Below are 24,721 nucleotides of genomic sequence, written 5' to 3' on the forward strand. Positions count from 1 at the left end.
ATAAAGGTGAGTGAACACAAGAACCACTTTGTGTCTCTCAGACCTTCTGCGTCGCCAATGACCGTTTACATTAACTCATATTGACTTGCCTGTGGAACAGTGGCCCACTTCCCCACTTCACCAAACGTCTCACTCGCCATGAGGCCTTTTGTGCCAAATCCATGATGACGCCCAGACTTGAATTTTCCAACTCTTCCGTTGCTTCCTCGTGCCTGAATGAACGTGCACTAGAACCATCGGCAAAATAAAATACATTTTTATTAGCCGGCCAAACCTTATAGTGCACATACATATTTAATATGAATATGGGGGGGTCTGGTCTCCTCTTTTGTTCCAGTCTTGCTGCTGTCATTTCTTTAAAAGCCTCATTAAGTCAAAGCAATATCCTGTTAGTGATCTTCCTGTCTGAGTGCCAGACGGCCTCGTGTCGCAGTGTTGTGCACGTCATTCCAATCTTCTCATTATTTGCAGAGAGATACTCGACTCATCTTCTACTCCGGAGGAATTTCCCTTCTTCGCTTTGACAGTGACAGTGGAAATTCTGTTGCGCCCCAAAATGCCATAAACAATTTATTTTTTTTATTATGGTTTGCAGCTATTATGACCTCACTGACATTGAAAGCCAGACAGTGAGAGCTGATGGCTCCACCGCCTCCCAGTCTGCTCTGTCTGTTCCTCAGGGAAACAGGGTCCAGTTTATTCCCAACACACTCTGCACGAGCCTCTGAGCATCGTCTGTCTTCACTCACACAATATTTTATTATTTGCAGGTCATCTTAAATATATTTTGTTCTCCTACTTTCGACATTATTTACTGAATAAACACATGTAACATATTGGAGGATGGACGGCCTAAAGAAATGCAGACTCAGAAAGTTACAGATGCAGACACTTTTATTCTCCTGGCATCTCCACAAGCCTTGATGCTTTAATCACATTCATGTGAGTGGAAATTTCTGCAGGAGCTGCACTTGCTGCCAACAGAGATGCGACAGTGGTATTCAGCAAGGAATGTGTGGAATAGAGCTGCTTATCATATTTTTTGTACCCGGCTCCAGCCTCTCTCTCCCAAAGCCTCCTTTTCAGAATTTAATTCCTGATCATTTCAAGGATTCAAACTTGCAGCTTCCTCTGAGAATTCTGTATGGCTCAGCTGCACAGGAGATAAGAGAAGATAATGATATCTGCAGATCGAGCCTCATTTGACATTTGAACCAAAGGAGACATTGTGGTGTGAAGGAATTCCCTTCATGGTAACATACATTTGAGATTTGTTCAATTTGTTAAAATACAAATATTGACTTAAAACAGTGAATTCTCTGCCTGGAAAACAACTCATGCTTCATTTCAGTGATGACAACCTGTTAAAACCAAAACCTGATACCTAACCCTAACCTGATGACAATTCACTTTGACCCTTAATCATAACCAGGACCTCAGAAAAGACGTTTTGCCTCATCAGAACCAGGCTTTGGACTCCATGAGGTCCTCAGATCCTTCTGGAAAAGGTCTGTAAGAGGTAAGAAACAGGAGTCCACTCACTGGGATCTCAACCGCAGCCACATCTTGTTTCTGATCCATCCGATTACATATCTCCACGAGCTGTTCCCCTCCTTGGTTAAACCAAATATATCCTCAGACTGAACTCTTATTAATTTTATCACAGTTAATCAGTCTGACATATAATGAGGGGCTTTTAATCAGTAAGAAGGAAGATGAGTCATAGAAAGTGCTGCTCCTGGTCGGTATTATTTTAAAACAACTGTATCTCATCATTCTTACAGTCTGAATCAACAGTTATCGGCGGTGTTTCAGAGTTGAGAAGGAAGACAAGGGATACAGAGTGAACTTTATGGTACATATTATAATTTTCACTTTCTTTCAGTTTCATCTAGAGGTGAAAAAACATTTCTTCGTCTTATTTTTGATCTATATCCAGAAGTCTAGTCTAGTTTCTGGAGGTGAAAGGAAGGTCACGGCTCCTTCAAACTCATCCCACTCATCCCACTCTGAAACATGCTGATTAATGGCTCTCCCATCCTTACATCCCTGTTTACAGACTGTGTTGACTCCGGTTTCCTCCTCTTCGGTTGCACTCCGGACTCAGCAGTCTCTCACCTCTCAGAGACCTGCAGCCTGAAAGCTGCTCGTCTCCCCGGGCTGCTGACACACTCCTGTCTCATTTGTGCTGGCGTATCAGTTGATCGCCCCAGGGTGTCGCTGCTGGAGGGAGCATCAGCTTTTTATCCCACTCTGAGTGAAAGTGTCTCAGCCGGCAGCCGAGGGGGTTTAAAGGGAGAGCGCAGGTGGGGGACACGTCTTAATGTGGTGCTGAAAGGACAGCGACAAAGTGGACAGCTCCTTTCACACTTCATCTTGACACGAGGTCACAGGACTAATGAAACTGCTAAATGTGTGCTTTTATCAAAAGGTGAATACAATATATTTTTTTTCAAAGGGAGAAAGTATACATCCAAAAGAACAGGTAGATATTTGTGTGAGTACTTTGAAAGTGTCCCCTGGCCACACCACTGCTCCTCTACACCTGTTTGTGTGTTTTCAAGACCTCAAAATGAACTGAACATGAATGAATCCGATGAACTGGACTAATTTGACTCATCGGGCTCAAAACCAAATGGTACTGGTGTGTATCAGGCACCACAGCGACTGCAGTGCCACCTCAACTCAACTCCTGCCTGGCTGACTGCTCTGGTTTCCTCATACACACACACACAGCAACACACACGAAAAACTCACTGGTCTCTCTCTCACACACACACACACACACACACAGGCACGCACACACACACACACACACACACACACACACACACACACACACACACACACACACACACACACACACACACACACACACACACACACACACACACACACACACACACACACTCCAGTTCAGCTGCACTTTCAGCGTCTCTCTCTGTTCCACACTTGCACAGGGAGCTCCATCAGCATGGCAGAGCGCAGGGTGAACCGGGACCGGGCAGAGGACGACTTGCTGCCGGTTTACCTGGCACGGCCCGGCACGGCCGACCAGGTCCCCAGGCAGAAATACGGCGGCTTGTTCAGCAACGTCGAGGGAGCGTTCGAGAGTAAAACCATCGACTTTGACGCGCTGAGCGTCGGACAGAGGAGCTCCCGGAGCCCGAGGACCGGCAGAGAGGAGGCGAGAAGCCCGGCGAGGGACGACAGGAGCTGGACCGGGTCGGAGAGAGGAGGAGGAGGGAAAGAGTCCGCCCGGGTCCGGATAAGAAGCAGCAGCGGTAAAGAAGTGCTGCAGAACCTGGAGGACGAGAAGGTGAGGAGGCTGAAAGTTGATGAAGTTGTGCGCACTGGCTGCAGACTGCTGCTGCTGCAACATGTGAACATGACAGGGCTGCTGTCCACTGTGTGTGTGCGTGAACGTTTTATACTCTATCTCCTCTGTTATACCTCCTACAGGCTCAGTTTAATGATGGATTAATGAAGGGTTAATATCTGTAATGTCAAGTACAATGAAATGAGATTGTGATTAAAGATGGGAGTAATGTAGGCCTGTTAAGTTGTGCCAATTTACTCTGGTTCTATGGACCACACCTCAATAAGAATCCAAAATCTGGCACATCACCATATGAATCAACAAACAGTGAAGATAAATATTACTAAATACAGAGAATTTAAAATTATTGCAGAGTAGAAAGTATGAGCAACAAAACAATCAATAAGTATGTAGTTTTCAACAAAGGTTCAATTTATCAAGGGTTTGTCTTTCTCTGCTCATGAAGAAGAGTTTAAATCCACAACCCTCACTCAGAAAATCAAGATTTAAAAGAAACAATGTTGTGACATTTATTTCTGATAATATTGATATTGACTGATGTAAAAGGTTTGTCCAGCCTTAGCATCGTAGTCATAGAAACTCAAACAGTAGGAAACTCATACTCAAGCAGCCGAGAGGGAAGTTGAAGGTTGTTTTCTTTAGAGAGAAACTACACACGTCTGCTAAAATGGCTGTGGAGTGAGACAGACACAGCCAACATACAGAAATATTAGTTTGTCGTGTGTTATCTTGTTATCGAACCCTGGGAAACCTCAAATGATTATATCTGTCACCACTGCAGCTCTGGGCCTCTGCAGACAGTGGCTCTGTTTTTGTGAAGCCACAGGATTTGCTGCAGAGTGAATGCAACACGTGTGACATTCAACAACATGTTGACTCGCTATTTTTGTGTGACGGACTGTTGATCCATTAATGCAGCAAGTTCAGATCAGCGACACCATCCGAGGCTCGACAGATCTCTGTTAATTCCATCATCTCAATACGCCTTGTTCTCCTGCAGAGTTTAATGGCACCTGATGGGAGAGTCCGAGCCAAGAAAACAGCAGTGGGTGAATTTATTCTTATTTTTGACGATTTTTGGGAAATTTCAGTTTAAATTTGTTTTACATTTGGATGAAATCTAACTCTATCCAGTTAAAGAGTCCCACTAAACCATGACTTTGTGACAACATGCTCAAGTTACAGGTGTGGTCAGAGAGCTGCATGTTCTGTTGGTGTGTGTGTGGCAACGTGGAGAGACGTTCAATGAGAGGTCGAGGTTTAATGTTTCAGGACCATGGAGAGGGAGGCAGGGTTTGACTTTTTCCGCTCTATAGAATAGAGTGGGAGTGGGAGGTTGTAGATGTATATAACCTTTTAAAAAACAAAATTCAGTTACTACGACAAAAAATGTTATCCAACCCCAAGATTTAATTTTACTGATTTTTCTTTTTCTTCTTGAAGTGAGAAGCAAGGCAAAATTATTTGTATAGCACATTTCAGCAACAAGGCAATTCAGCGTGATTTCCATAGAATATGAAAGGCATCATGACAAATTTTAAAAGCAACATAAGATAATACATAAAAGAAGCATTTGAAAGGAAATTTAAAGAGTTGAATACATAATAAAAAATACATAAATAAGACGAGAAATAAGAGTGAAAATAGCAGTGCAGTGTAAGACATGAGCCTGAGAATGAAAAAGCGATTTGAGGCCAAGTTTAAATGTGTGGGAGCCATAAAGAGTTCAACATTATGAAATGATCTGCTGTTATACAATACGTCAGATTACACTTAAATATAATCTATCGAAACGCAGTTGTCTGCTAATGCACCTGACTTCAGCTCAAACCATTTAGCTCTAATTCAGCTAAATGGTTTGTGTTGCTTTGGAGGATATTAATGACAATGTAATATCATAAATTCAGTTTTTCTGTGTTTGAGATTCGAACTATAGGCCTACTGAAAATAATGAAATAATGAATACAGCATGGTCCATACTAAAAGTTCTCACTCTTTGAATTTCCTCGAAAGGCACCATATCTTGAGAAAAGCCAGTTTCGGGATTTCCGGTGATTTCGGGAGGAAGAGCTGACCAAATATTAGACACATGAATTAGAACGTTGATATATTCTTGTCTAAAATGTCAATGTGCTGCATTATCCCTGTGATGCAACTGTTTTTACTTGAATTCTTCTTGATACAAGTCTAATTGCGCAGAGTCAGTAAAACAAAACTTTTCTGTTGATGTTTATGGCAGATCCCAGATTTGCTGACTGACCTTTTAGTCTGTATCTGAATCCTTACATCATCTCAACTATATATTCATTTTGTCTCCTCTGAACAATGCATCTGAACTGCAGCTTTCCTTCACTGTCACAGTCCATTGCAGTCAAACATTATTATCCTATCCACTAAGTGTGAATGTGCATGTCTTCAGTGTAGTGGCCTGTTTCCCTCCTGGTGGCCTGGTCCTGTACTGCAATTCTGCACCTCCTGAGCTAAAAGGTGATTCAGCAGAAATCCCCAGACACCGAGTTAGACTGTGTGTTCGTGTGTGTTTGCTGCTTTGTGTAGAAAGTGTGTGAGAGGACACTGGACCGACAACAGAGACGGAACATGCTCTTCTACACTCTTCTGACTTTAGTACATTCTCTTAAGTCAAGCATCACATACAAAGTAATAACAAGTGGAGAAAATAGCCTGTGGTGGTGTTTCATAACAGTGTGTCTTTTTTCCAGTTGAACTTTTAAAAACTTAAAACTATTTAGAGGGTCCTTATCTAATATTTAAAAAAAACCTGACCCTTAACTCATAAAACCAAATATATTAGCTTCTAGATAAATATATTTTTAACTAAATATTAAATAATTATTAATATTATTATGAGTAGTGGTGGTGTTATAATCAGACAGACTGTTACATCGAGGGGTGTGAAAAACCTTTATTTAACACAGAACAACAAAGAGAGTTGTTGAGTTGCATTATGAGAAATGTAGGATCCAGTGCTTTATACCACCTCCTGATACCAGGGATCATCTCTATCTTTGTTTATATCGGAAGTATGTTGCTAATGGCTGATGTAACCTTTTTATTCCACACACACATTTGTCCCAAAACCCAAATCTAATTCTGCACTCACCATTGCATTCTTAAATCCGGTGTCATCCTTTGGTTAGAAGTCATGACACATGAGCAGGAGTATTAAACGTGATCAATCTGGGCCACCGGGGTGCAAAGGCTGCTGTTGCAGGTCTGATGATCTGACAGCGTCTTTTTTCTGCATCCTCGATCTGTCTGCCCCTTGTCTGTCTGTCAGTGTCCCCTGGTTAATGGGATCTGCAGAGGAAGCAGGCGTACAAACTTCAACTCCGTTGTTGACGCATTCTCCACGGCCGGGGGAACGCTGAGGTAATGCCTTGCTGCCTCACTGCCATGAAAGGACATGTCAGCAGAGAGGAAAACAACCAGTGGCTCTCTGTTTATCTGTTTATGCAAACTATCTCCTCCCAATATACACAAATACAAGTCTACTCTTGTTTACATTTTTGTAGAAAACTTCCGAAAGTCACTTTTCAGTTTAGATGCATACATATGTTCATGCACAGGCACACCCTAAGTCACGTGTCTGCTCTGACATGCACATCATTGAGAGTGCATTAGCGCTGGGGGGGGGGGAGTGTTGGAGGAAATGGCTGGTGGAGTGAAGAGTGGTGGGTGGGGGGTCGTCCACTTTAGGTCCAAACAATAGAGACACATGGCTGGGTGGGGACATGCACAGAGAGGGTGTGTGTGTGTGTGTGTGTGTGTGTGTGTGTGTGTGTGTGTGTGTGTGTGTTGGGGGGGTAGACATGTGGGGGGTGTAATGTGGTGGACAGCCTCTCTGACAGCTGCTCCACCATGTCGTCCCTCCCTCTGTAGAAACACATAAACCAGTTGTAAATCTCTACGATAATAATAGCATAGAATAATAATAATAATAATAATCATAATAGTGATATATTATGTCAAACTTTACAATGACTGGTGAAGTGTGAGGCTCTTTCCTTAGTTGAATATTAGTGTTCATCTTATATAGTTCTTTAACTAGACAGATTTGGTTGTGTTTTTACGATAACAAATCTAAGTTTTAAAAGAATTACTCTTAAAAACAATGTAATGGTCACATATACTGTCTATTCTAAGTTTTTTTCCTCTTATTATAAATCAACACGATGAACAGTTGCATTTTTGCAGCAACATTTTAAAGCAGCTCAATCATTTCAGCCCCGGATGTCGATGTCGATCAATAATAAGTATTTGTATTTCATTTATCTTCTTTTTAACCTAAGGGTACGTATGATACACAACACCTTGTTTGCCCTAGAGTCCTTGTCGAGCAGTAATGAAGTACATTGTTTTAAAATATAAATACAAGCAGGAACAAATATAACACAAACACACACACACACAGACATGTTACCTCCTTATCAGTCGCTCAGTGTCCAGCAGTGAGACACAGACACAGGACAGACACCGTGTGGGTGGTCTTTTAAACCAGCTAGTTCAGGTTAGCTCGATTAATGTATTCATGAGGGAGGAACGACCTCTGATTGGCCAGACTCACTAATTAGCCCAATTTGAGCGAAAAAGAATGAAGCGCTTGCAGGCTGCACCACTGCGCCCTCTAGCGGAAAGCCCGGCACACTGCTCCTCTTCCAGTGGAGCGTGTTGAGGGAGGGGCCGGCTGAGAGAAGCAGAGACGCTCCTGAATCTCTCTCTTAGCCACTTTCCATCGCACTGACAGAGGGGCCATCATTCCCTGAAGCTCCCATCCAGGCGAGGGCTGCAGCATCCGACCAGAGGGAATCTCCGTTTTCCAAACCAGCTCAATCTGTGAAGGTGGAACCGAATCAAAGAAAACATGTCTTATCAAGGAAAGAAGAACATCCCGAAGATCACAGTGAGTAGAGACAGTTAACTTTGATGCTGTGCTGTTGGGGGGGAAAGATGAATAAAAAATCCCTGCGCTTCTCTTCTCTGCGCCATGGATCAGAAACACGCGTTCCCCCTCTCCATTGTCAGACTTGGCCTGCAGGAAGCCGATGGGGGAAAAAAAATATGCTGCACAATGAAATGTCACGATCCGCTGCCATAGAGACGGCCAGGCAGAGAGACGAGGCGTTTTCTTAAAGGTGTCCTGCATCTTCTTTGTTGAGCGGATCCATGCGCGCAGAGGAGCCGGCTCGCCCTGAAAAGCATCACCTGAAAAGGTTCCTTCCTGCAGGGAGGTGATGCTGCTCAGACACCGGGTTCTACATGAGCTCTGGTGACTTATTAAATGCAAAAGGATGGGCTTTGTTTTCACGTTTTAGCCATTTTGACTAGAATGTGCTCAGGCCTTTCTCTCTGTGGAGATGAAGCTATCTGGGCCTAATTTAACTCTGCTCTCATTTCCACTGAGCTTTCCCCTGATGCACGAATATTTTTTTTTTTTTTTACAGAACATGCTTCAAGGTATCCTAATGATTTTATAACGTTATGTTGGCCCTGATGTTAATTTGGACTAGAAAATAATTGAGCAAAAGCACAAACAATTTGTAATTCTTGTGCATCGGCTCATTAGATCCACACTGCAGCTTATATCTTTAAAGGTTAAGAATAAATCTGTCCACCCTTCCTTCACACCTCAGACACACCGGCCTCTGTTCATGATGCAGGCAGGCTGCTGCAGAGGAGAGTGAGGAGGAGAAGGGTGGTGGTTGGTAAAAGGGGGGGGGGGAGTACACGCCCATTTGTCATGAGCTGTGAGGAGCCCGGCCTTGTAATGGGGCCGCTCCTGCAGGAGAAAGAGAATCAGGACTCCTGTCACAGCATCCAGGATGGAGGTGGACCGGCCATGGCTGGTGTCACACAGCCTGCAGTGCTACACACTCAGCCGGTGTGTGTGTCGGTGTGTGTTACTACTGCAGAGAAACCTCACCCACTGCCTCTCGTTGTCTCTCTCTCTCTCTGTGTGTGTGTGTGTGTGTGTGTGTGAGTCCGAATCGCCTTCCGTCTAGTTTTCATTGTTGCGGCTCAGGGCTGCAGTCGGGGGTGTGATGCCCAGCTGTGGGAGACACAGCCTTTGTCTCCTCCTCTCAGCTGATACTACACCAAGGGGGAGATTTTTTGGGGGGGGAGACTGCGCCTGTTGTAATCTATATATCTCTATTTTCAGCCATATCTTGCATTCTTTACACTTAAAGTAGGAAATGTCTCCAGCATGTGCTCGGGTGGGCCAGGATTTTCCAAGTCATCAGAGGGATGGAATTTATTTGTCACTATTTGCCCTCATTTAGTCAGGCTAGTGCAATCTTTCTTCCGATCAATTTAACTTATCAAGATTTCTTTCCTGGTTGATGTGGTGACCCCTGTGGTGACTGGTGGTAATAGCAGGTGTCGGACACATGATACTGCTCAGAGTGATACCCATGTCAACCACCGGGGGAAGCGACCACACCTTAAGCAGCTAAACAGAAACAAATTTGTTAAAATCCAAATGATTACGTTTTCTTTTAATAACGAAGATTGTGAACAGTTTTTTTTGTGGTTGAATTACCACGCCACACCAGCCGCCAATCCCACCAGACTGTGCCGGTGACAAGGAGAACTCTAAAGAAACAGTTTGGGGGGAGACTGCGCCTGTTGTAATCTATATATCTATTTTCAGCCATATCTTGCATTCTTTACACTTAAAGTAGGACATGTCTCCAGCATGTGCTCGGGTGGGCCAGGATTTTCCAAGTCATTAGAGGGATGGAATTTATTATTCACTATTTGCCCTCATTAAGTCAGGCTAGTGCAATCTTTCTTCCGATCAATTTAACTTCTCAAGATTTCCTTCCTGGTTGATGTGGTGACCCCTGTGGGGACTGGTGGTAATAGCAGGTGTCGGACACATGATGCTGCTCAAAGTGATACCCATGTCAACCACCGGGGGAAGCGGCCACACCTTAAGCAGCTAAACAGAAACACATTTTTTAAAATCCAAATGAAATTGATTACGTTTTTCTTTTAATAACGAAGATGGTGAACAGTTTTTTTCGTGGTTGAATTACCGCCACACCAGCCGCCAATCCCACCAGACTGTGCCGGTGACAAGGAGAACTCTAAAGAAACAGTTACACGATGGTTCTTCATGAGACATTTTTGGCTAAAAATAGCATCCACACATGGGAACTGATGTAATGATTTCACTTTAAGAATGAGTCTAGTTTTCCCTTATCTTCAACATGAAAGAGTAAAAACCAACAAGAATTTGATCTTTATAACCAAACACCACGATGATTGTGGAACCTTCTCAAAGAGCTTTTTCTTTAATGTTGTAACAAGTGGTTAGTGTTATTCCCACAACCACAAATATCTCAGCCCGTTTGACCCCAGCAGGGTCAGTCACAAGAGTTTTGGTATTTAAGGAAGTCGACTAAATCCACAAAATCGTGATATTAACCACCACCATTATGAAAAGCACTTAAACTGAGACACATCCAGTGTTCTCCTATACTCCTTGAGTACAATGAGTTAAAAAGTACATATAAGTACTATAAGTTTAAATTGTGACTCCTTATTAAAGTTATGTCCCTTTAGGTTTCAATGGCTGTTATAGCAGCATTGTTGATTTTCTGAGATCCACTCATTCACTAAACCTCTACTTCACTATATAGTGACTTCTAAGTACAGATCTTTGGGACACTACTCTATTACATATTTACTGCCACAACTCTGATTGGTCTAGACATCTAGCAAACTATGCCAATCGGAAAAAATAGGGACGTACGTCAAAAAACCTGAATCGCTGAAAATTGGTGTGTAACAAAAAGGCCGGCAAATTTTAACATGTCTGTCTTCATCCTCATGATAACATGACATTTTTAATAAGAAGGAGTAGAACCACCAGAGGAAGAAGATTAGCTGCCCCTTTCTCCTCTTGCTTGTGGTTAGTGACCACCGGTTGTGCACTACTTTTCACGATGCATTGTGGGAAAAACAATGAGTTCACTATATAGGATTTTTAAGATTTTAGTGAGTGAGGTCGGACTCATCCTGTTCGTAGAATTTGATAATTATAAGAAACAAAATGTCATCAGTTCTATTCTTTAACTTATTAGAAATGTTCAACAGCCATACTGTGGATATTGTAATGTCTGTAACACTGGCCTGAGAGATACAGTGATCATAGTGAGACCACATGAACATCTTCATAGAAAGCTGTGGTACTTTCTCATTCTCATTTACTTCCAATAAAAGGACCTGGACCACGCTTCAGGGACCAGAACCCTCTCCCCCTCCCACACTCTCCCTCTGTATTTCCACGTCTGTCCACTCCATTCCAGCTGTTTCCTTACGTCTGCTCTCAGCCAGAGTGTCTCTGTCACATTTCTAGGTGTGGCTCTTCCCTTCCCTCATGTACCCTCTCACAGCGGCCTCACTGTTGCTCCAAGCTGGGACATGTCATCGTAAATCCCCTCCAGCTGGAACCGTCATCTGTGGGCACGAACCGGTGCCGGCAGACGGTGGCTCTGCCCGGGGAACCGACTCGCCCGCAGAGCAGAGCCCCACCACACCAGACATGTGCCTGTGCCATGCAGGCTGCAGCAGAGTGGGCCCGAGTGCAAACAAAATACCCCGTGGCTACCCAGATGTTGCCGTGCGACTCGCCATGACAACGGATATACAGCACGGTTGCCATGTAAGGAAAATACAAGCCGTGTTTGGTCGGTCGTGTGGGCCTGTGATTCGACACACGTTTAGACTCTGTCATACAGGCACGTCCTCACTGAAGGAGTAGCCTGTGTAATTCAACCTGTCTGGCCCAATCAGATCCAGATCCAGACTGGGGTTGTTTCTCTCTTTCTGTCATCGCCATGGTAACGTGGCTACACTACTCCCGCCTATCACCAGATCAACATTCCAGTCGAGCAAGTTTTCTCTCCGAAACCTTGGCGGGAAGGAGCCTCTGCAATTAATTTAGATTGATAAGTCCCATTGTTTTCACTTTTCCAGAAAGGGAAAAAAAAAGATCCTGTGCAGTTTTGGGTAAAGAGTAAATATTTTTGCTCGCTAGGCAACAGGGTTGAAGCAGAGGCACTGGTGAACATTGGGGATGACTTTCCTCTTCCAGTGGTCCCGGCCCGGCCCGCCTCCTCGCCGCTCTCTCCCCGCCCACGCAGCCCTGCCTGTCGCAGCCATGACCAATGTCCTCCCAGGACCCTGTAGACCTTCTCCTGTGTAGCTGTGGAGTTTTTTCCAGGACCATTACCACATATAAAGCACCGAGGATGAGTGGTTATTGTGCATTTCCATCCCGGTTTATGACAATTCTCCCCTCTGCTGTCTGGTGGAAGGTGGAAAAACGCTCTCAGTGGCCGGGCAGTACATGAACAACATCCTGCCGTCTATTCTGGATTCCTGCTGTGCTGGCTTGTGTAAAAGAAAATGACAGTTTCCTGTGCAGTGTGAAGTGCTCTATTTTTGGTGCTTTGGTATGTCAAGATATTTTCGTCACGTGAACTCAAAAGGACTTTGTTGCCAGAATTGTCAGCGACTGTAAAAACTCTTTCAGAGACTCATCAGAGGAGTGAAGCAGCTTGAATCCCACAGTCAACCCAAACCGTCCACATTTTGAATTTTTCAAACTGGGATAAACCTTTTTTTGTAAGGATTTGTTGTTCAGTTGAAACGTTTGCATGACGTTCGCAGTAATCCTCCTCCGGCTGTCCTAATTTGTCCGGGAAGAAATCCTGTGCTCAGTGACTTTCCATAGAAAAACACCAAATCCTCTTCTGTTTACCCAGCTCCAAAACACTGGGATTAGGTCACAGTCCCGCACGCACACTGTCATTAAGTGTGGGAGTGAAGGTTTAGTGATTGTTGAAGCCAAAGATATATCTTTACGTGTAAGGGTTCAGGGTTCAGATGAACTGAAAGTCTATTTTAAAAGATTTTAATACATGTTTTAATTTAAAGTTGTGTTGTTTAGAACAGTTTGTTTTGTAGGCAGGACACAGCTAAGCACCCATATCAAGAATTTCCTCCTGTGACAATATCTGTTGCTCGGTGAAAATATATTTTGAGAAAACGTTTGCGTTAAAACACACAGATGTGAGTGGTTATATTCAAACTAAGCCTAGTACAAACACAATGCTTTCAGCAAATTGTATATATATGCATTGCAACTTTGCCAAACACGTAACACAATATAAATTGATTGATCTGGTGTGACAAAGGCTAGCATGAGCGCTAACCACTTTGGAATAACTGAATCCTTCCATGCCAGAATACAGGGTGTTTCCCCTGGTCCTTCTTTTCTATGTGAATGCCGCATAATGCATATTGACTCTTATTGGTTCTACCCTGCGTCGGTACAGTTCATTCTAACTGAGATGTTTCCCCCCCTTAAAAACACTGTCTGGTGTAACAGCGACATGACTGACAAAACGAGGACATGGTCAGTGACCCTGGAAGGTCGGAGCAAATCAGGATCAACATCACCGATGCCCTGTGTAAATGTTTTAATCCAGTTAACATTTCAGTGCAGTCACGAGCTGGAAATGCTTTGTAATAGCAGCTCAATCAGGATTTATTACGCTTTTTTCTCATTTCTCATCAAGATTAAAGTCTGTCATTAGTTGCACATAGTGATTATGTAGACTCTCATATCGAGCGTACCCAGATCCTCCATCTTGAAATGGTTGTGGTCGTACGGGATCATCTCAGACTCGGGGCTCCACCACCACAGCCACTGAATAGAATGAAGTCTTCCTCGCCAAAAACCAGGGTTGCAACAACAACAAAAAAATCAAAACACCACGACGGTTGTGGTATCTGGTCAAAGCGTTGTCTCATTCATGTCGTGACAAACGGTTAGTGTTATTCTCACAACCACAAAATAGCACAGGCAGTTCAACTCCAGCGATGTCATGGTTACACGGTCGCAGTAGTTTTGTTACTTTGGGGAGAAAACTGTGAAAAATTAATGACTTCCTGTCGGCGTGGTTACAGGAAAACCACGAGAGCCCCATTTACAGTGAACTAAAAATGTAGAATAATGCAGAAATAATGAGAAATCATATTTGGAAATGAAATGACAGAATCCTGTGGCACATCCACTACATAACTGTGGCGGCAGTGGGAAACAGCTGTCTCTTGCGATGTTTTCTATGAATTACTGAAGTGTAATATGTCGCTGTTTGTGGTCGAAAGACCTGAATGTCTGTGAATGAGACAGTTTGAGGCTTATAGGGAAAAAACCCTCAATAAATGCTGTCTGCGTTTAGATTCATTAAGTGTGATCAGGAGGCTTTAATGCAAAATCTCCTGTCTCAGATTATGTGCTGTTAGTTTGCCAAACAGCACCACCGCATGGATTTAAGTTATATGTGGTGTGACAGGTTGGATAGGGGTTTAAATCATATTTCTGCTTCATTATTTAATGTGTTGAACGCATCTCAACACATAGTTTGGATGTGAAAACACTGAAGACTTATATAAAATGCAGTTGAACAGTTATAGTAAGTTCATTATGTATTTCACTGGCAGATGCATTAACGGGGGAATCAGACAGTTGCTGGGTTGTAATGGAAATGGAAAGCTCTATTGATTGTCCAATGACTGCAGTCTCCTGCATGCTGTTACAGGCCAGTCGGGAGAGTGGGCAGTAGTTGACAAAGAGGGGTGTGTGTGCGTGTGTGTGTGTGTGTGTGTAAGGGACCCATGCATGAGGGCACACCCCTCACTGCGGTATCATAAATCTGATAAAAACTCACTGTTGAATTAAAATTCTCCTACTGGATTAAATCATTACATTTGATAATTTTTGCAGTGAAACAAGCAGTTTGCTTCGATGCATTTCTCACTGTTTTCTAACTAGACTGAAAACTGCAAGTCTGTTATTTATTTTTCAGTTGCTTGAGCTGCACCAATTAGTTGATTAATCGATCATCGGAAAGTGAATCAGCAGCTATTTTCATAAGCAATTAATCATTTTAGTTATTTTTTCAAGTACAGATAACAAACTGGGTCTGGTTCAGTTCTCATATGTGACATGTGAGGATATATAAATTTTTGTCATTTTATCGTTTACTAATTGATAAATTGAATAATCATTGCTGCACAATTGTGTAATCACCACAATTGTCAGTCCTGATAGTTTGTGCGTTTTAAGCTGCAGACTTTGATGATGTCTGAAGTGTTTCTCGTCTACGTCAGGCTAAAAATAATATTCTACACGTCATCTCCATGAAAGAGTTGAAGGTATCAGGATCCACTCCCTGTTCTCTCCTCCCTGTGAACGTCTGAGCTAATGAGCGACAGTTTTAGGGCAGCGTGCGCCATGTGCTCTCTGCAGTGATGATCTATGCTGGTGCTATGTTTCCAGCCACTGATGACGGTGCGTTGTAATGTGCTGCTTCAGGGTGTGGTTGCTGCCGGCCCATATCACACCACTCCATCACCAACACACACACACACACACACACAGGCGCAGGAACACATGTATTATGAGCTCAGCAGATATGAAGCTTGTTTCACTCGAGCTACATACAAAACCTTTTTTATGCTCGTTGCTCTTTTCCTCTGACATGAGAAGGAGTGGCTGCAGTTCATTGCAGTGATGAAACAACGGGTCCGCAGCCAAGAAATCTCCTCACACATGTGTTAAAGGGAGAATAGAGAAGTCTGTCTTCTCTGCAGGATCCATTTTACTGAACGTGGACTGAGGTACAAGCTAATATTATTGTTTTTCACAATAACTTGTTTCTCCAGTACATTGCGTGGTTATTCATAGCAAACTGTCATTGACAGGCAGTAACCGATGATTCTTTTCACAATGGATTCATTGAGCTGTAATCTCATATGAGAGCGGCAGCGGTTAAAATCAATCAGATTAAATTTCACCAGCAGATCCTTTGTTGATCAGATTGTCATCTTTTCCTAGATGAAAAGCACCAAACATCTTCTTTTCTTGACGTCTTTTTATTTTATTAGTATTCAATGTTTTATGGACAAATAAAACAATTGATTAATCTAGAAAATAAACAGTTGATTGATCTCTAATGAAATTAGTAATTCATTGACTTCCTACAGTCAGACTTGGCAAAATAGAATTAAGAATTCCGTCTTTCCATTTGAGCTGATACCAACCTATGTTAAATCTTTCTGCTTGATAAATGACTGAACTTATAGGATTTATGCAGAGCTTAAAATTTGGGGAAAAGAGTGAACCCCAAAGGGATCAGAGCAGCAACAAGGATTCTGCTGGGAGAACTAATCCACATGTGATTAACACAAACATGAATACGACTGAATAGTGTGTGGGGGTGGAGGAAGGAGCAGAAGCAGCGTACAGTACTCCCATGAAGGTATCAGACATGTCAGATCATACTGGCTGCACCACAAACCTGCATAAACACATATTACTGGGACTACAAACAGCAGTTCTATTAAATAGGTGGTGAATGAAATGTCATGAATTGGTGGAAATGTCTTCAGTTAGCTCATAAAACACAAATATAGTCAGCACAGAATCAAATAAGAGGAAATAAAAACAGCAAATTGTTATGTGCAACATGACCTGAATCATCATTTCTGGCTATTTGATCAATCTAGAAATCCTTCCTGCCCTGATTAAGTGTAAACAGTTAATTCACAGACGACTCATCCAACCAGCTGCACAAGTACCCGTCTACAAACCATCACCCCCCCTCCCCCCCCGCCCATGTTGTCCTCCGCCCTGTTCAGCAGCAGCCAGTTGAAACCCGAGCAGCCGTCCAATAAGTCAGCAAAACCAGGCCCGCTCTCCCCTCCTCTCTCTCTCTCTCCAGGCTCCCTCTCCCTGCAGTCGCCATGACAACAGAGTTAGTCCTTGGCGCAGCAGCAGCAGCAGCAGATTTGATGTCCGACTGTGATGTCATGGCAACGCCCAGATCACACCACATTACCAGACTTGGGGCTGAAGGCTCCCTCAGACATGACTGTGCTGTAGAGACATTGTGTGTGTGCATCACATTCAGGGATTGTTCGTTTCTAATGGAGATGTTTTATAATATCCTGCCTCGTAAAGTGATCAATAATCCACAGTGGCAAATGTAGGTCTCTAGGATGAATGGATTTTACTGAGAATATAACATCCACAGATTCTGTTGCACAACCAGATCTGGATAAAGGCTGTTTGGATGTTAATCTGTGATCAGTCGTAAAAAGCAGCTTCACTTCTGTGTCCTGCAGCTTCAGCTTCAGATATGTTATCACCATGAGTGGTTCAGGTAATTTATAAGTTACAGACTCTCTATGAATATCATCTCCTGCTGTAAAGATTGAACATAATGATTTATCATCACTTGATGCTTCTTGTTCTCTGAGGCTTCAGGACATTTCTTTCAGTGAGAGATTTAATCTGTTGTGTCTGAGCGAAAAGTAATCCCACAAACACAACCCAACATATTACAGAATTAAGGTTTTATCAGGATCACCGTGGAAACATGAGTTGTTTTTGCAAAGCATACGTTGATGTGATCAGACTGGAACAAATTCATCAGTATATTTCACCACTTAATATCTTTTGAAGGCAGCCACATTGTGACAGTCGCAATGATGAAGATGAAAACAAGCATAAATTTGAGAACCAGTAATCTAATTTACTTTTAATCTTTTTTAATGAGCACACAGAGAGAAAACAAGGAACAGAGTCAAACACATGACGCCTCGATGCAAGAAACACTTCAGTTTCTTTTTAACTGAATTCTTGTTCAGGACGCACACACAGATCCAGACTAACATTACAATAATGAAAGTCATTGCATGTTTAATTTTAAATGGCTTCAATATGCCACATCTATCAGGACGTCATAAGTGTGACATGTATGACAAGGGCGGAGCAAGGTTTATCTTATTTGTTTGGCTCACTTGATCGATACTGATTGAAGTGGCTGATGCTGATATAAACTATTATAGTTTTATAGTTTAACTACTTTATCGACCAATGCATAAATAAAAAAAATGGCAATGATTCCTAAGATGTCATTATCAAACCTTTATGACAAACAATGGAAATTGAAGCTTGATATTTTACAGTTCAACCATAACCTTTATTTAATGACTATAAATAAAAGTAAAACCCAAATACAACCAAACATAAACAACTTGAATAAAGAAAATAAGGGTAATTTATTTTAGCAATATATAAATATAATAATAATATAAACACAAATTCACATCTTTTATGCATGTTTTTAGTCCGTAAAATACAAGTTTTTAAATCTGCGATATGTCTATGAATGGTTCATATTGGCAGATTTTTATAATAATCGATCCAGCACAACAGTGAGCGTGGGTGTGAAGAAAACATGGATGCAAATATGAGGTTTTTCTCGCAGCTGGAATCAATCGCCTTCACTACACAAGACCACAGGGAGAGAGGACAGTGTGTGGTCCTGTCCACAGCCCAACTGTGCGTGGTGTGTTCACATGGGACAACAGCGACAAACATGCCCTGTCTCTTTCCATCTCTGGATGAATGAATGAATGAGACATTGTCCGTCTCCTCTGTCTGGGGGAAAGGAAAGATAATATTTAACGACAGAGAAATAGGGAAGCATTGTTCAATTCCAAATATAGAACCCGGAGCTATCTGGCAGATATTCCTCCTGGGAGATGATGCCAGCCCAAACTGGGTCTTTGTTGCAAGAACATTCGATTGAACTCTTCTGTCTCTCCTTCTCCCCCCCCCATCATTCTCTCTACAGAGCGACAGGCTTCTGATCAAGGGCGGGAGGATCGTGAACGATGACCAGTCCTTCCATGCCGACATCTACATGGAGGATGGCGTCATTAAGTAAGTCGTCCACTGCCCTCATTTCTGCTCCATCCCCATTTGCTCTCATTCCTCAGCTCAGACAAATCATCCGTTCATCCTTTGGTACAGTTAACTTGTTCCTCATATGTTCCAACTCCTTCACGTTAAACAGCGTCGTTCTAACGAGAACACAGATGGCTGCTGCAGCTATTACAGAAATATAATTCTTCTTGACATGAACGATATGTTACAGGTTGTTCAATCCATCCAATGGATTGTCCAGATGAGTTTGTGTAAATGTCAAGAGGGAAATTCCACTTTCTTTTTGTCAGATTCTATTTCCGTTTTTTAACTTCACATGCAATCACTGTCTTAGAGATTTGGGACACGTGTGACATCTTCAGCGACAAGGGGCATGAGTGTCCCCCCCGGTTTTGTCAGAGTAACAGACATAATCTCAACCTGTGACAGAAAGAAAATGCAGAGAGTAGTTTTCCTGGAAATATCTGCATATTGTCATGGTTCTCTATTACATAGATTATATATAAAGATGAAGGCATTTTTCCAAAGTCTCCCACTATCCAGGAATCAATCCATAAATAATAGCCACAGAAGCGAGGTCCTGCAAATACACACGCTTGACCAATCACAAGTCAGTTTAAACACGTTCTATAAAATCGAATAATGAAATAAAATCCAATTTAGCAACTTCATTGACAGGGGAACATTTTAAATGAGCCTTTTAAGTTTGGCTCATTCATTAACATGGAGGAGGTGGGATTAATGACCTATACTGCAGCCGGCCACCAGGTGGAGATTGAGACGTTTCCCTTTAGGGAGCCATCACGTCGTCCATCCTTACAAACAGACTCTGCTCAAATATCAGAGGTGGTAGGTGAAGTCTCATTTACCGATAGTCTTCCATCCATGGGGATCGTGAGGTGGCTGGAGCCAATCCCTGCTCTTATAGGGTGAATGACGGAGTAAACCATGTACAAGTCAACCGTCCATCACCGGGCTGACAACAACATTCATGCTCACATTCACATCTAAAGGAAAATAAGTCTCCAGTTAAATAACCTGCATCTCTGGGCTGTGGGAGGAAACCAGAATACCCACAGAAATGGAGCGAACATTGAAACTCTAAACCGAGACAGCAGTATCCACTGCACCACCATGTTTCCACCAATAGTCAAGGACCAAAAAATACCTGGGTCGACAAAGACATATAGAGTATGTAGAAGGGAAGTGTACATGTTAAAGTAAAACAACTGAACATAACAGTGACTTCTAGCTCCAACCATTTGTCAAAATGAAAAATAAAATGTACCTACAGCACAGTGAGGTTGTAGTTAATAGTGATGAACATTCACACTGGACCCAAATTCTGTCCCTGCCAGAAGAGGCCGAGTTTCCTTTCTCCTGAATCAGTCAGTCCTCACCCCCATTCTCCCCCCCCCCCCGTACTGTTCCCACTCGATTCTCCAATTATAAACCCTTTGTCCCCGCTGCCCGACTGAGGGGCAGCTCAGAGAGAGGCGCCCACTGGAAGGCTGGTGTTGCATAATAAACACCCAGATGACTGCCTTGGCCTTCCCCTCGGTCTGGACTGTCCCGTCTATAAACTCTGAACAACAGCAGGGTTTTTTTCTTGTTGTTTTTTTTATCAGCGCTGAAATGTTGATGTGTTGACATGGTGACAATGTGCTGCTTCGAGGTTGGCTGGCTTTGTGTTGGACTCATTCTAAAACCTGCTTTTGCTTTAGAAACTCCAATTGGCAAATGTTGGGCTGGACCAGCAGGAAAAATAACCTCTGTTAATGCTTATTTATTTCAGAATGTATCGACATAATTTGATTGTCATTGCATTGTAAAAGTAGTTAAAGTGAGAAAGTAGAATTCTGACGACATCCTCTGCCCTCAACAGGCAGATCGGAGACAACCTGATTGTGCCCGGTGGTGTGAAGACCGTGGAGGCCCAGGGCAAGATGGTGATCCCGGGCGGCATCGACATCCACACCCACTTCCAGATGCCGTACCGCGGAACCACCACCGTGGACGACTTCGCTCAGGGGTCGAAGGCCGCTCTGGCCGGGGGCACGACCATGATCGGTGAGGTTTCTGCGGCGAAGGGGCGTCCACACACACAGAGGGCTGGGGGTGGGGGTGGGGGTAGGGAGGGTGGAGAGAGACCCCAACTGAGGAAAAAAGGGAATGGGAATTCTCTGTTTGGGCAGCTCTCCAAAAGAGGAGCGCACAAAAGACTAAGTGTAAGGGGGATAGCATTTGGGAGGGGAGGGGGGGCATGGAGTGAAATACTAATCCCACAGAAATAGAGCCCCAGTGTGTGTCCTTGTGCACGTTTGCGTACAGTGTGAGTTTGTGCATGTGTGCACAGTTCATGAGACCAGACGCTATCACAGCCAACAGCTGGTATATACCAGAGTCTCGTTAGCACCATTAGCTTCTCTGGGGCTGGCTGCTGCTCTGTTGCTTGTCTGCCAGCGTGGTTCTGTGCACAGTCACCAACAGGCGCGCTACTGTCAGGCGGCTCCATTCATGGTCTTCCTCCAGCGCCAGATGATGTTGTGTCTGCGCGCCGGTGCACAGAGAAGTGAACAGAAACGACGGTTCATTCGGTTGGCGCGGTAAACAACAATTGCTTTGTTTCGGCGGCCGCCATTTTCCGGCTCAATCCTATTAACGTGCAAAGACTAGATAAGCAGATCGGGTCGTCTTTAATGAGATGAAGAAGCCGGTCAGGTGGCGAAGCAGCAGGAGGCTCTATTGTTTTACAGCTGAGTAAGATGGAGCCGGATATTCCGTGCACTGTGATACTGTCGTGCACGAGGAGGATTTACTTTGTGCACGACTCATTTCAAAAGCTGACTTAGACGATTGATCCAACAAACATGCACCAGTGCAAACCTTTGTTTCTAAAATATACACAAGTAGACAAACATTGGACCAGCAAATACGTCCCTGCATGAAACCACGTTTAAATTCACCAGGTGCAGATTTTTATATTTATTTGCACCAAATTTCACACAATCATTAATATCACTCCTTATAAACATGCCAGGGTTTTGTTTAAGATCCATAAAAGCCCTGATCCGGATCCACACTAAAGTTTAATGGGGTCGTCCTTCGGTCAAGCTGCACCCTTCCACAAAATTTCATGGAAATCAGTTGAGTAGTTTCTGTATAATCCTGTTAACAATCAAGCAAACAAACCCAGACAAAACCACAATGTCCTTGGTGGAGGTTATAAATTCAGTCAATTATCTAGGATTTTTTACTTTTGTGGGACTTTTCTGACTGAAATTTCAGCTTAATGCATGAATAAATGTTATGTTTCTACACTCCACTGAGTTTCAAGCACACACATTATCCAATATCCCCAGATCCCCTTTAGTGTCAAGCTGTAATCTATAAAAATTACTATGGTTATGTAACGGTGTAAAAACTCCACAAAAATACCCCCCGATAGAAGTGTCCCCGAATAGTTCAAGGACGCGCACACCGAGACAAAGATGTTGTAAATGTAATGTGACATCTGACACTGTGGCTCGCTGCCGGCTGAGCTCTACAGGAACTCAGACAGACAGCCTGTTATGCAAGATCAACAATAGAGGGAGGGGATGGGAGCAGGAGCAGACAAATCCCGACATCACCTTGTCTTCATCTTCCTACGTGTGACCATTCCGACCCCTCTCTCCTAATGTCCTAATGTCCACTCTCTGTCCGTCTATTCATTTCACATCACCTGCCGTCTCCCCTCTTTGTGTCCCTCTCACTCATCTCCCGTCCTCATCCCTTTGTCCTCTCTCCTCCAGTGGACCACGTGATCCCCGAGCCCGGCAGCAGCCTGATGGAGGCCTACGACCAGTGGAGGCAGTGGGCCGACGAGAAGTCCTGCTGCGACTACTCCCTTCATGTGGACGTCACCCACTGGAACGACAGCGTGAAGCAGGAGGTAGACACCCTCATCAAGGAGAAAGGTAGGCGGCGATGGCGTGTTTAGATTTACAAGTTCCAAATTAACTTCTGATTTTGAGAAAGTTGAAAAATAAGGATTGTACTCAAAACCAGCCGATAATAAAGCGAATTCCTTCCCTCTTGTTGTTGATTTCTCAAAATGTCGTCACAGTTGTTGCAACAGTACAATTAGAATCTGACAGACATGTTTGAAAAATCAATATGAACTTAAAGGGAGACATAGCCTATTGTGCTCATTGCTGCAGCTCCTCTTTTCAGCCTCTGTCTGAAATGCTTGGTATTAGCTCCTGTCTCTTTAAATTGTATTCACTTAGTGATACAAAATACAAGTCATTCAATTGATGAGGAAAGAGAGTACAGATCCTAGTCAGATGAGATTTTCCCGAGATGGGATTTGACCTCTGACCTTTGACCTTTTCCCAATTGTGTTGAATCCTTGTGTCTCCACAGGTGTGAACTCGTTCCAGGTCTACATGGCTTACAAGGACTACTACCAGATGACCAACAGCGAGGTACACTTTAACATTTAGTTTGCCCAACATGCACAAACACAACCTGTGTGGTTCAGTGTGTGTGTGTGGCCGCACTGCCAACATAGATTCTCTTGGTTTCACTTGGTTCCATTTGGTGTGAAATGTAGAGTTTATTGTCTAACAAATAAAAATCAATACAATGAATCCTGGCTGACTGGCTGTGAAACGGGATGGTCATGCCTTGTTGCATAAGGGTCATAAAGACAAGAAAAGCATGGCAACAGTTTGGCTTCAAGTTCATAAAAGGAGAGTAAACTATGACCCACGGTTGGAATTCACCGTAAAACACCATTTCTAAATTGAATTAGAGAGAGAGGAACATGAATCTGGTTCCTCTCTCTCTTGAAACAACCCGTCCTTGTGTAACCTACAGCAGATGAATGTATTGTGGGTACGTACTGTAACTCTGTGTGGTGCCTGTGAAACACAGAGTGTGCGTCCAGGAGCTGTGAGGCCGGTTCCTCCGTGTTTCTCATGCAGCTGTGGCTAATTCCGTTGGTCAGAGGAGCCCATGAGGCAACTGAAATAGTCCAGCTTGAAAAAAACTGATGTCATGCAGCAACAACTGCAGCTCATCCCACATGACTCTAACCGCCTCTGGAGACCACACAAGATAATTGCAGCATGTCGCGGTGGACAGGCATCATGTTGATTATCAGGTTCCTGTAAATTGTGGCTTATGGTCGACCCCTCCGTTTAAAAAAAGGAGTGTCTCATCGTTGTGTAAACATTATGAATCGGAGGACAAATGCTCACTTTGATTTACGCTGTTAATGTGTTTTCTCCACCAGCTCTACGAGGTCTTCACCTTCTTGGCGGAGCGGGGCGGGCGTCGCTCAGGTCCACGCGGAAATGGCGAGATCATTGCTGAGGTAAACCAAACGGATACGCCTCTGAAACGTGTCTACTTCTTTTCCCTCCTCCTCCACTTCCTCCTCCTCTCTCCACTGCCTCGTTTGCTTTTAATCACTTGTTCGGGTCCAAATCTGCGATCTGTTTTTGCTTTAGTGTGATTTATTTCAGTTTATTTCACGTCAGTCCACCTGTCGGGTCCAGACC

The 24,721-nt window shown here is 43.4% G+C and overlaps 1 protein-coding gene across 2 annotated transcripts in view; it reads left to right on the forward strand.

The window, feature by feature from the left end:
• The first annotated feature begins 2,974 nt into the window (after positions 1-2,974).
• dpysl3 (dihydropyrimidinase like 3) overlaps positions 2,975-24,721 on the forward strand; it is a 36,496-nt gene continuing 14,749 nt past the window's right edge. For both annotated transcript variants that reach the window (XM_061085984.1, XM_061085985.1), the window contains exons 1-6: positions 2,975-3,319; positions 19,081-19,169; positions 21,058-21,242; positions 22,967-23,131; positions 23,580-23,641; positions 24,454-24,534. In XM_061085984.1, coding sequence (XP_060941967.1) covers positions 2,975-3,319; positions 19,081-19,169; positions 21,058-21,242; positions 22,967-23,131; positions 23,580-23,641; positions 24,454-24,534 — 927 coding nt within the window. The remainder of the gene's footprint in view (positions 3,320-19,080; positions 19,170-21,057; positions 21,243-22,966; positions 23,132-23,579; positions 23,642-24,453; positions 24,535-24,721) is intronic.

The sequence above is a fragment of the Limanda limanda genome, chromosome 14 (assembly GCF_963576545.1).
Source record: "Limanda limanda chromosome 14, fLimLim1.1, whole genome shotgun sequence".
NCBI classification, from domain to species: domain Eukaryota; kingdom Metazoa; phylum Chordata; class Actinopteri; order Pleuronectiformes; family Pleuronectidae; genus Limanda; species Limanda limanda.